Below are 12,969 nucleotides of genomic sequence, written 5' to 3' on the forward strand. Positions count from 1 at the left end.
ACAACATCAGATATATAGTTTGCGGACAACTTAGAAGACCTACAAGCTCTTATGAACAAAATCACGTAGTACAGTCAACAATATGGACTCAATATAAACGTTAAGAAGACAAAGCTTATAATAATTAGCAAAAAAAGAATAACAGAAGGTCAACTCTACGTCAACCAATCCCCTGTAGAAAGAGTGATGCACTACAACTACCTCGGCACCATAATAAATGAAGAATGGACCAACAACCAGGAGATTAGAGCACGCATCGGAAAAGCTAGATCCAGCTTCAATCGGATGGGGGCCTTCTTCAAGAGTCACAACCTCTCTCTTGATACAAAAGTAAGAATGCTGCGTTGCTACGTCTTATCTGTCCTTTTTTATGATGTTGAATTGTGGACCTTGAACGAAGATATGTGCAGAAAACTGGAAGCATTTGAGATGTCCCGTGGACTGACCGAGTCACAAATGAGGAGGTCCTCAGAAGAATGAATAAGAACCGAGAGGTACTGACCACCATCAAATCCCGAAAGTTACAGTTCTTCGGACATATTATGCGAAATGAATCCAGATATGCTCTCCTTTAAGCCATCCTGCAAGAAAAAATATTTGGAAAACGAGGTTCAGGAAGAAAAAGAACATCTTGGTTAAAGAACCTCAGAATCTGGTTTAATACAACATCTGTGCAGCTTTTCCGCGCTGCTGCAGATAAGATAAATATTGCCATGATGATCGCCAACATTCGTAACGGATAGGCACATCAAGAAGAAGAATATCGATATAAGTCACCTCCAATGAACAACCTCCTCAGCCGAAATAACAGCCGAATAATCCAGCCGAAATAACAGCACTTACCGACCCACAAGCTGAAAATTCATATCGGGTTCTAACAACAAACTCAGATCTAGTTGTTTTGACTGTTGCTAATACCAGTGAATGTCCATCGTCTTCTGCTCTTGCTGTTCCTATTGAGCAGCTTTTTTCGGTGCCAAAAGGATGAAATATTGGTGATAAAAGAATACATAAACCAAAAATTGGACAGCTTGTTGGTGTTGACTTGTACTCCTAATATGTTGGAAATACAATCTAAAAATATATCAAAAGCTTCCCCAATAATAAAAAACGTAACGCTACCAAAAAGTTATTCCAAGAATATGATGACGAAGAACATTTTTTGTGATAATGAAGAGGACTGCTTGCATTTGCTGTACCCGCCTTTACTAAAGATTTAAGACAGAAGAAGACTGTATGCGGTACTCTCAATGTTCGCGCAGGACTCGCGTTTCTTCCGCTAAAGTTCTAAGATGAATTAAGCATTTCATTTGCAAATTATGCCAATAATTTTGTAGCTATTATATGTATGTCATTTGATCCTCAGCAATATTCATTAAGTCATTATTACCATTTTGTCTTAAACACATGGACAAAATGGATTATGACTGATTTCAGTTAATTATGTTTTGTTTTGGTTTATAGATTTCTGCAAAAAATATTTATTAGTTTAGTTATTTTAAGGACTAAAGATGATTAATGTAGGTCATAAATGTGCTGTGAACTACCAATAAAAAGTTATGATACAAATACAAAACTATGTCATTTTATACACCTTTCCCCTACTAGTATAAGCAATTTTTATTTAGGCGTTATATCTTGTCCTTTTGTATATATAAATATGTTAAAAATATTGATTTTTAAAACATAAAATCAAATAATAATTGAAATAAAAGAAAATTTAAAAAATTACTGTTATTTTACACAATACGTTACCTGCTACGAAAAAAGACAGATCTGTGATTATCATTATCCTCTGTTTCGGCATAATTAGCCACACTTCCATAACATTTTGTATTCTGCGGCAATGACACTAACACTTTGACCTTGGAAGTATTTGCAACTTCGATACTTTTGAAAACTGTCCGGCTGGAACTTTTTCATTGTTAAAAATGTCAATTAAATGAGTCATACATGAAAACATATAGTTTTGTGGGTATTCTTAACATTTTTCATAGTTTAAATATATATTAATGATAGTAATTTATAAATATTACATTGTAATTATGTCTGGGATTTACATATTAATAATGAGGATGGCAAGACTGGTTATAGGGAAATTATGATTTGATTATTTGGGCACAAATTATAAAAATCAGAGCCTTGTTAGCTAAATGGCAAAAAGACTAACCTTGATAATATATATTTGAACTAAATAATATTTTATTTTTATATTTAATGATTTTAACAATTATAATTCATGGACCAACTAAAAAATATACAGTGTGGCGCACCGAAAACGAAACAGAGGCATTTACTGGCAGATGATTCCTTTTTTTGAAAAAACGCTCGGACCCGTCGATTTTGTTTTCGAGGGGGACACACAATTGGCATAAAATCACTTTAACATTTGCAGTCCCTTAAGCGGGGGTGGCATCATCCCTAAAATCTTAAATGAAAAGAGTAAAATTCATGTATTCAATTCAGTAGTTTTGGAGATTTATTGATTTAAAGTTTAAAGTAGACTTTAATAGGTACATCAAATTAGTTTGTACTTCTTTCAGAAGAAATTTGAGTAAAAGCATTTTCTTGATAAGTAAATGCTTTTATTTACTACGCCCATGGTTTATTAATAATAAAAATAGCAATTGAAGTGTCCTTTGTGACAAAAAAAGTTGTTTCTTGAAGAAAGATAAGTAGAGAATGCCACGTACTTATTTTAAATAGGAAATAGTACATTAGTTTGCGATTGATTTGACCAATCTTTGTTGTTAAAATATCATTTATTGCTTTATACATAAATTAACCATGGTATATTCCACGGCAGAAAGGGTTGAAATTATTGAAATATTTTTCGGAAATAATCAGTGCGCTAATAGAACAGCACAAATTTTTAATGAGCGACATGAGAACAATATTGTGCACCGAAAATATGTTCTAGAACTTGTAGCTAAATTTCGGGAAACTGGATCAGTCGCCAATAAAAAACGTAATATTAAAAATCCTATGAGGAACGAAGCAACAGAAGTGGGGGTTTTAGGGCAAGTTATTGTAGATCCTACATTAAGTACCCGCAAATTGAAAACTTCGTGTGGTGTTAGTCGACGTACTATCCAACGGATTCTAAAGGCCCATAATTTTCATCCGTATAAAATTCACCTTGTACAAGAACTTAATGAAGACGATTTTGATAAGCGATTAGAATTTTGTGAAGTTATGAGTGAACGAATTACAAACGATGAACAATTTTTATTTAACATTTGCTTTTCCGACGAATGTTCCTTTTTTTAAATGGCGAAGTAAATCCTCATAATTGTCGATATTGGTCGGACTCTAATCCCAGAATTTACCATGAGGTACACACACAGCAGCCACAAAAATTAAATATTTGGGCTGGCATTTTTGGCGATCATTTGGTTGGTCCTTTTTTCTTACCTGGAAATTTGACTGGTGAAATGTATTTGGAATTACTGCAAAATGCCATAGATCCTGAGCTAACAGATATAATTGAAAATCAGAATGATGGTCGATACGTTGAGAATATGTTGATGTTCCAACAGGATGGTGCCCCACCACATTACGCATTAAGAGTTCGGCATTATTTAGATCAGACCTTTCCAGGTCAATGGATTGGTAGAAGAGGTGCCGTTGAATGGTCCCCAAGATCGCCAGATTTATCACCTTTGGATTTCTTTTTGTGGGATTACTTAAAAAGCAAAATCTATGCTACTCAGCCAACATCCTTAGAAGATTTACGACAAAGAATTGTGAATGAGTGCCATCAAATTACTCCTCAAATATTGCAAAATGTCCGGCAACGTTTTCAGCAAAATCTTTATTATTGCATGGAAAGTAATGGTGGTCATTTTCAACATTTACTCGGCTGACAGGTCAGTTCATTCTTTATTTTTTAACAACTTTGCTACTATGTATTGATCTCCTCTTACGATGATGTATTTAAACTTTAAATCAATAAATCTCCAAAACTACTGAATTGAAGTACATAAATTTTACATCATTGTAAAGGGAGTTGAAAGACCTTTTAAATGATGGATCATTCGACCCCCCTTTCCATTTAAGATTTTAGGGATGGTGCCACCCCCGCTTAGGGGGCTGCAAATGTTAATGTGATTTTATGCCAATTTTGTTTCCCCCTCGATAACAAAATCGACGGGTCCAAGCGTTTTTTTAAAAAGGAATCATCTGCCAGTAAATGCATCTGTTTCGTTTTCGGTGCGCCACCCTGTATAGACTATTATGAATGCTGGAATGAATAAAATTAACTAAAGTTTATTTCAATATTTGTGATACGTCTGATAGGATTACAGTTAAGCAAGTAAATAAATAACATCATCATTTTTTCGTATTTATTCTTAAGCGAAATCGCTTTACATAGTAAAGTCTATACTATATAGGGAAAAGAGACGAAACATATGGTGGAGTAAGATTTCTTGTCAAAAAGTATCTCACACCATACATTTCTACATATAAAAGCGTTTCTGATAGAGTAGCTTATATTATAATAGACCTAAATAATAAAATAAAGATCAAGGTTATACAAGTGTATGCTCCCACAACGACACGCCAGGAAGAGGTAGTTGAAATATTATACGAAGATAACAGGATTAGAAGAAAATGATACAAAGTATACCATCATTATGGGAGATTTCAACGCAAAATTAGGTAAAAAAGAAGAAAATACTGAAACTAAAACAGGGATGCATGGTTATGGTACACGAAATGAAAGAGGAGAAACAATATATAACTTCTTAGAACAACAAAATTTAAATGCCATGAACACACACTTCAAGAAACCAGCAAACCGAAAATCGACGTGAATACCTCCCGATAAAAAGACGAAAAACGAGATCGATTACTTCTTGTGTACGAACAAAGACATTTTTGAAGATATAACTGATCATCGCCTTTTAAGATCAAGGATTGAAAGCAGGACTGACTGTTGCAAAGAAAACGAAAAATAAAGAAGACAGAATAAGTAATGGAACAAAACGGTTGATGGAAAAGAGACGCACATTTCTAAGCGAAGAAAAGCAAAACACCGATGGTTTCAAAGAATTAAATATATAAATAAAGAAGGGAGTAAAGGAAGCTTTAGGGATCTACAATGAAAACAAGTTAGAAAAAATAATAGAAAAGAACCGAGGCCTGAAATGCTTAAGATCAAACTTGGGAAATCCTATAATAATCTCATTGTAGGATAAAAATGGAAAAGAAATAAGAAAAAACAAGGAAATCCTAAAAGTTACTCAAACATTTTACCGTGATTTATATTCCTTAAACAAAAACCCAGATAAAACTGCAAAGGAAGATCTTAAGAGAAAGATAACGAATGCCAACTCAGAAATACTCCGTAACATAGAATCCTTCGAAATAAAACAAGGTATGGCACAACTAAAGAACAATAAGGCTCCAGGCCCATATGAATAACTTGTTGTTATAGGAGGGGAGTGTTCTCGAAGAATTAAAATTTTTTTTCAACGAATGTCTTCACAGAGAAGTCCCAGATAATTGGAATAAAAGTTTGACAATACTTCTCTTCAAAAAAGGAAACAGGGGAGATCGGAAGAACTATAGGCCAATCTCCCTGCTGTCCCAAATGTACAAACTGTTTATGAGCGTAATAACTAACAGGTTAACGTCGAAGCTCGATAGCTATCAACCGGTAGAGCAGGCAGGATTCCGAAAGGGTTACAGTACAGCGGATCATTTTCTTACAGTCAAAACGCTAATAGAGAAAGCCAATGAATACAACTTGAACTTATACATTGGCTTCCTTGATTATAAAAAGACATTCGACTCCATAGAACTTTGGACAATAGAGAGAGCTATGAACAACTGCAGGATAGACTCCCGATACAGAATGCTCATACATAATATTTACAAGAAAGCTACAATGAAAATACAAATAGATGTGAAAACCAAAGCTATACCAATCAACAGAGGAGTACGCCAGGGAGATTTTATCTCACCAAAGCTATTCAGACTTGGACTGGAAGACGTGTTCAAAGACATTAACTGGGCAGATAAAGGAATCAATGTTAATAGAAAAAAACTAAGTCATTTGAGATACGCTGATGAAATTGGAATATTGCAACAAGTTTCGAAGAACTACAGACCATGATAACGCAACTATTTCAAGCTTCGGAAAAAGTAGGTCTTACGATGAACTAAGAAAAAACAAAAACAATGACAAATACACCGAACATTAGAGAAATAACGTTGAACGACATAAATTTAGAAACAGTAAGCGAATACATCTACTTGGGACAAATAATGAAAGTTAACAAAGAAAATCAAACTGCTGAAATTACCAGAAGAATAAGGTTAACGTGGGCAGAATTTACGATCAGTGCATCTTCCTAGGCTCACGTATAGTTCACAGACGTGGACACTCACCAAGTCTAATATGGATAAATTATTAAAGGCACAAAGAGCGATGGAAAGATCAATGCTCGGGGTGAGACTTATAGACAAAAAAACAAACAAATGGATTAAAAGCAAAACCAAAGTAAAAGACGCAGGAGAACATGCTGTCAAATTAAAATAAAGTTTTGCAGGAAACAATGCCCGACTGAAGGACAAAAGATGGAACCACGAAATACAACAATGGAGACTATGGTTAGGAAAGAGAAGCAGAGCAAGATTGATTTGGCGAAGGCCTATGTATAAAGTGTGTTTCCTTAAGGCTGAAGAAGAAGAAGAAGAAGCAGAAGAGGAGCATATTATAAGCATAAAATAATCAAGACGAGTTAGTTGATCTCATACGACTAGACTGGTTAAAAACGAAAGTCAAATATTTTATCTGCAGTTTATTTAACATATTAAAGACAAAGATCATGATAGTAGATAGACTACATACCAATCATCCACACATAACCACGATTGACCGGTTTGAGGTTGTGAGCTCATATTTATATCTGGGATCATTGATCAATAACACAGGATCACTACAGAAAGAAATAAAACGTAGATGTGATCTAGCAAAATTCGCCTTAGGAAAGATGGCCAAAATATAGAAGGACTCTCCAATTTCACGAACTGTAAAAATTGGATTGATCAACTGCTTAATATTCCCAATACTGACATTCGGATGTGATCTTTGGACCCTACGACAAGCCGAAAGAAGAAAGATAGACGCCTCTGAAACTTTGTGTTGGAGAAGAATGTTAAGAATTCCTTGGAAAGATCAGAGTATAAATATTTCAATTTTAAATAAGCTGACAGTCGGCAAGCGGCTATTCAGCAAAGTCCATCTCCATCAATTATAACACCTTGAACATGTTATAAGAGCAGACACAGAAAACATGGAAAGACTTATTATTTACGAAAGGTAGAAGGCTGAAGATCACAAGGAAGATCTTAACAAGATGGATCGATCAAATTACAGGAATATGCAAAAGACCTATGCATGAGCTAAAAGAAATGACTAGAGACAGAGACGGACGGAGACGGACAATACACGATATCATGATAACTACTTTACTCCCTCCGGGGAGTCAGAATTAAAAAAAGAGATCTTTAGCCCAGTCTGGTTAAAAAAAAAGGTGGAAAAATGTTTCGCAGATATCTGAAGCTTTTAAGACATAGGTGGGGGATACTAGATGATGAATAGATGAAAAGATACTCCTAGTTTTACCTTGCGTTTTTTTTAAGCAATAATTTATGGTCACAATTTGATTTTTTGTCTATAAATTTTTTCCCTTATATTTTAAATAAACATTATTTATGTCATTTTTTTATGTCAAGAATATCTTTATTTTCCCGTTTTTTTTAATTAAAATTGATAAATAATTTACAGAGATATTTGCAAAAAAGCAGTTTTTTTGCACTAATTTATAAATTTTATTAATTTTTTTATTAACAAAATAAAATGGTATTAATACATTTAAACATCAAATAATTACCATCTTTTAGATTTGTGCGAAATTTCCCCCCGATCAGTCAAATATTTTATAAGTTATTTAATTTGTTTATCCTTGAGGCTAATTATTTAAACTATTGAGCTTGCTCTATGCATGATGCTAGACACATTCAGCAAATTTCATAGGATTCTTTAAGACTTAGACTATCTCAGAAGTGAAATGCATATTGAGTTTTCATCGAAATTATTTACAAAATAAACGTTTGAAAAAAGGGTTTGTTTTTTACTTATAAACAATTGTAATAACTTCTATATTTTTCAAGCTACAGACTTGTACCTACAACCATTGGATAGCTGGTAAAAAAGCTCACATTAAAAAATAAAAAACCTTCTATGACCAATAGGAACGAAGTTAGTGACTATTTTAAAAAAAATCATATCTCCATTGTTTATAAACATTAAGAAGTAAAATTTGCACAAATTTTGAATGAAAATATAAACTTTATATTGAAGCTTATAGCTATAAAATTTATCTAATTTTTCGAAACGACGGTACTTTCGAAAGATCGACATAGGAAAGTGGAGAGGATATCTGTTTCAGCTCCGTTTTTTTTTCGGCATCGGAACTTCAAATTGCAACACGTAGGAAAAATTTACATTATCTCGGCTTCCTTTGAAGCTGCAAGCCTCTTTTTTTAATTCTGGGGTAGCTCGTCGAAATATGAATAACTACATAGTTTTCACTGGCCGGAAAATATGGGAAAACTCGGAAAAATTGAGTCCATTTGAAATTCACCCTAAATACTTACTTTTTTTTAATTTGCTCGAATAGTCTGTCGCAGTATTAATAATGATGACATAATTTTCATCTCCCATAAATCTCGGAAAATCCCGGAAAATCAACATATGTTTTTTCATTTTATATCAATGATGTAATAATACTTCTATATTTTATAAATTAAATTTCAGGTAATTTTTTACACATCATATTATTATATTCCTTATATTAATTATAATTGTTTGTATTTTTATAATTAACAATATTGATTTTTATTCTATTTTTCTTACAAATATGATATACAATATTAATCTAATCTGCCTTAGTGCTTTGATAAAATAAGTCGATTTTTTCATCACTTGCCTTATTAAATTTTGCAATGTTTATTGAACTTTACTTTTTTTTATTTTCTTTACATACATTGGTTTAAAAGTTAAAATTTGGTTCATTTATTCGACTTCACTGTCAGGTCTGAACCTTTTTGTTGCAGGTTGTTTGTCTTCACTTATTAAGTCAGTCTTTCCATACATTAACATATTAATGGGCGATCTTAATGCCAAGGTTGGTCAAGGTAAGGTAGGAGAAGAAGTAGGAAAATATGGGCTTGGAAACAGAAATGACAGAGGAGATCGATTGATTCAATTTTGCCAAAGTGAAGACTTCGTAATAACAAATACCTTTTTCAAATTACCTCCTCGACAGTTATATACATGGATATCTCCACAACATACCAAAGAAAAAATAGTAAGAAATCAAATAGACTACATTATGATAGCAAGGAGGTATCATAATGCTGTTAAATGTACTAAGACGTACGCAGGAGCTGATATAGGCTCAGATCATAACCCGGTAGTTACTGTGATAGAGGCGAGACCAAAAAAGATTAGAAGACCACACAGAAAGGCACTAGATTTAAATAAACTTAGAAACAAAAATATACGACAAGAAACAGGAGAAGAAATAAATGAAAACCTCCGTTCAGTGCAGCAACAAATTAACGATACAAACAACGTTAACCAAAAATTAAAGTACATAAATACAGCTATACAAACAGCAGGAAAGAAACATCTTACAAAAACAACAACAAAGAATAAGGGGTGGATGACACAAGATATACTAGACTTGATGGAACAAAGAAGAAAGATGAAGAATTACCCAGACAAATACAAAGAAATAAATAAACACATAAAAAAGAGAATAAAAGAAGCCACAGAGGAGTGGATTAAAGAACAATGTGAAGAAATGGAAACCTATGAGAAAAAGTACGATGCGTTCAATATGCACAAAAAAGTAAAAGAGATAACAGGAAGCATAAAGAAATGCCAAATAGGTAAACTTAAAGACAAAGATGGAAATCTTATTGTAGATCTAGAGAATAAAATAAAAAGATGGACAGAATACCTGAATGAATTATTTGAAGACGATAGAAACAATTTAACTCAGATAATCAATGCAATTGGGCCAGACATATTGAAAGAAGAAGTAGAATACGCAATAAGAAACGCTAAAAATGGAAAAGCAAATGGACCTGATGAAATTCCTACAGAACTGTTGAAGCTTTTAAATGATAAATCCGTAACCATAATATTAAATTTTGCAGCAAGGAGCTAAAACAGTTTCCCCTCCACTTTCCTATGTCGATCTTTCGAAAGTAACTTCGTTTCGAAAGGTTTTAAGTTTCGAAAAATTGGATGAATTTTATAGCTATAAAATTCAAAATAAAGTTTAGATTTTCATTCAAAATTTATGCAAATTTTACTTTTTAATGTTTATAAACAATGGAGATATAATTAACAAAAAAATTGTCGCTAACTTCGTTTCTATTATTCATAGAAGGTTTATTTTTTTTTGTTAAAATGTTGTTAAATGTGAGTTTTTCTACCAGCTATCTAATGGTTGTGAGAACAAGTCTGTAGCTTGAAAAATATAGAAGTTATTACAATTGTTTATAAGTAAAAAAACATACCCATTTTTCAAACGTTTATTTTGTAAATAATTTCGATGAAAACTCAATATTCATTTAACTTCTGAGATAGTATAAGTCTTAAAGAATCCTATGAAATTTGTTAAATGTGTCTAGCATCATTCATAGGGCAAGTTCAGTGGTTTAAATAATTAGTCCCAGGGATAAACAAATTGAATAACTCTTAAACTGATTGACCGATGGGGGGGAAATTTCGCACAAATCTAAACGACGGTAATTCCTCAATGTTGAAATGTATTAATAACATTTTATTTTGTTAATAAAAAAATTAATTAAATTTATAAATTAGTGCAAAAAACTGCTTTTTTGCAAATATCTCCGTAACTTATTTATCAATTTTAATTGAAAAAACGGGAAAATAAAGATATTCTTGATATAAAAAATGGTATAATTATTGTTTATTTAAATTATAAGAAAAAAAAATTATAGATAAAAAATCAAATTCTGACCATAAATTATTGTTTAAAAAAAAACGCAAGGTAAAAATAGGAGTATCTTTTTATCTATTCGTCATCTAGTAACCCCCACCTATGTCTTAAAAGCTTCAGATATCTGCGAAACATTTTGCCGTGAAATCGATGATTTTTGTATAACCAGACTGGGCTACTTTGAAAGAATGGTACAGAGACGAATAATAGGCCCTATAGAGAACAATAGGTAGCGACTCAGTTACAGCGTCTTCAATGGACAGGCTATGTATTTAGGATAGAAGAAAACAGACTTCCAAAAAAACTGTTGAATGCAAGAATACAAGAGAAGAGACCTATTGGAATACCAACAAAGCGATGGGAGGATGATGTGGACTAGAAAGCAAGAACTCTCCTTAGCAGTCGATTATAAGAAATATTATTCTTACCTTATAAAAATATTTTTTTAAACGAAATACATATAACACTAGATATAATTCAAAAAATAAGTTAAACCTCGTACTAAATGCTACAGGTACAAAGGTACAAAGGCATTGTCCAGAAATGTTCTGCTAAATGTACAATTTATAATTTTCTTTACCTTACTAAACTTTATAAAATTTTATAATCAGATAGTTAGTTATTTTTAAAGATCAGCTTTTTTAATATTTTTTGCTTTTGTAAGAGTTTCGACCAAGATTCCATGTGTAACATTTTGCCAAGTTATATTTGTACAATACCTCTAGTTTTATTTTATGGTATTTTTTTAATATTAAACAGATTTTAAAATATTTCCTTACCTTAGACTGGATTCTTTTTCCATTTTTAATATTATCACATATAAAACTGACCTTTATTTATTAAACATCCTACTATAGAAGTCATTTGTAATAATTATTATTTGTTTAGTCTGGCAGCTAAATTGGTCGTGAACAAAAAGTCGATATATCAGTTTTTTTTCATAATTAAATATATACATGCTTAAATAGGTTTGTTTTAAAGCTTTTCTTCGTGATATGTCAGTATTTTCAAATATTTTATTAAATATATAGTCCAGTCGTCAGAGATTTGATCTCTAAAAACGAGACAAACGAGCAGAATTTTGCTAAAAATATTAATTTTGGAACCAAAAAAAGATGCAGAAACATTTGCCACTACCATCGGGCTTCCCCCCGAAACCCCCTTCATAGGAATGAAACGGAAAACATCGATTTGACAAGAATCTATAGGCCGTATAGAAAAATTATTCAAATAAGAAATGTCGCTTGAAAATTTTGAACAAAAATGTTTATTAGCATTTTTTGTGAAGAATAAACCGTTCTCTAAGAAAGAACCCTTATACCAATTTTGCAATTTTGAACGTAAACAAAAATGTTAAATTACTTTGCACTTCTTAAGTTAGGTTGTAGTTACCGTTTTTTTCAATGTTTTAGTTTTTCCAATTATTTTTTTTTAGTTATTTACGTAGTCATTATTACCAACTAATGGACAAAAAGAAAGATAATAATTTTTAAAGGAAAAGACAGTTAAGATTTGATTTCTGAATTTGGTTTCGAAAATTAGTTTACGGATTTTATAATAATTTTTACTTCTAAGAAAGTAATTGCATTGTATGTAATTTAAAGCAATTTGAATATACATATAATTGTTAATATAAATAAAAAGTACCTTAATCTTACAACGAGTTTTTCTTCGGGTGCAATTCCATGACTTACTGCATTTTCACATGTTGATAAGCATTTTTTTAATAAATTTAACAGTTCATCAAAAGATTTTAAATAATTGAAAAGCTGAAGAACAGAAAAGCAGGAGGTAAAGACGGGATACCAAACGAGTTACTGAAATATTGTGGAGCAGCAATGACGGAACAATTAACAACATTAATTAATAAAATTATTAAACAGAATCTAGACTCTATCACAAAATAGAAAACTACAGA

General features: G+C 32.0%; 1 protein-coding gene across 2 annotated transcripts in view; it reads right to left on the bottom strand.

The window, feature by feature from the left end:
* Positions 1-11,956, bottom strand: part of LOC140436657 (P protein-like) — a 62,157-nt gene extending 50,201 nt beyond the window's left edge. The window contains exons 1-2 of one of the 2 annotated variants that reach the window (XM_072525660.1): positions 11,831-11,956; positions 1,756-1,914 (exon numbers count right to left, since the gene is read on the bottom strand). In XM_072525660.1, the coding sequence (XP_072381761.1) occupies positions 1,756-1,914; positions 11,831-11,853 (182 nt within the window). In that variant the 5' untranslated portion in view covers positions 11,854-11,956. The remainder of the gene's footprint in view (positions 1-1,755; positions 1,915-11,830) is intronic. The other variant, XM_072525661.1, reaches the window with a different exon arrangement.
* Between the last annotated feature and the right edge of the window lie 1,013 nt (positions 11,957-12,969).

The sequence above is a fragment of the Diabrotica undecimpunctata genome, chromosome 3 (genome assembly GCF_040954645.1).
Source record: "Diabrotica undecimpunctata isolate CICGRU chromosome 3, icDiaUnde3, whole genome shotgun sequence".
Taxonomy (NCBI): Eukaryota; Metazoa; Arthropoda; class Insecta; order Coleoptera; family Chrysomelidae; genus Diabrotica; species Diabrotica undecimpunctata.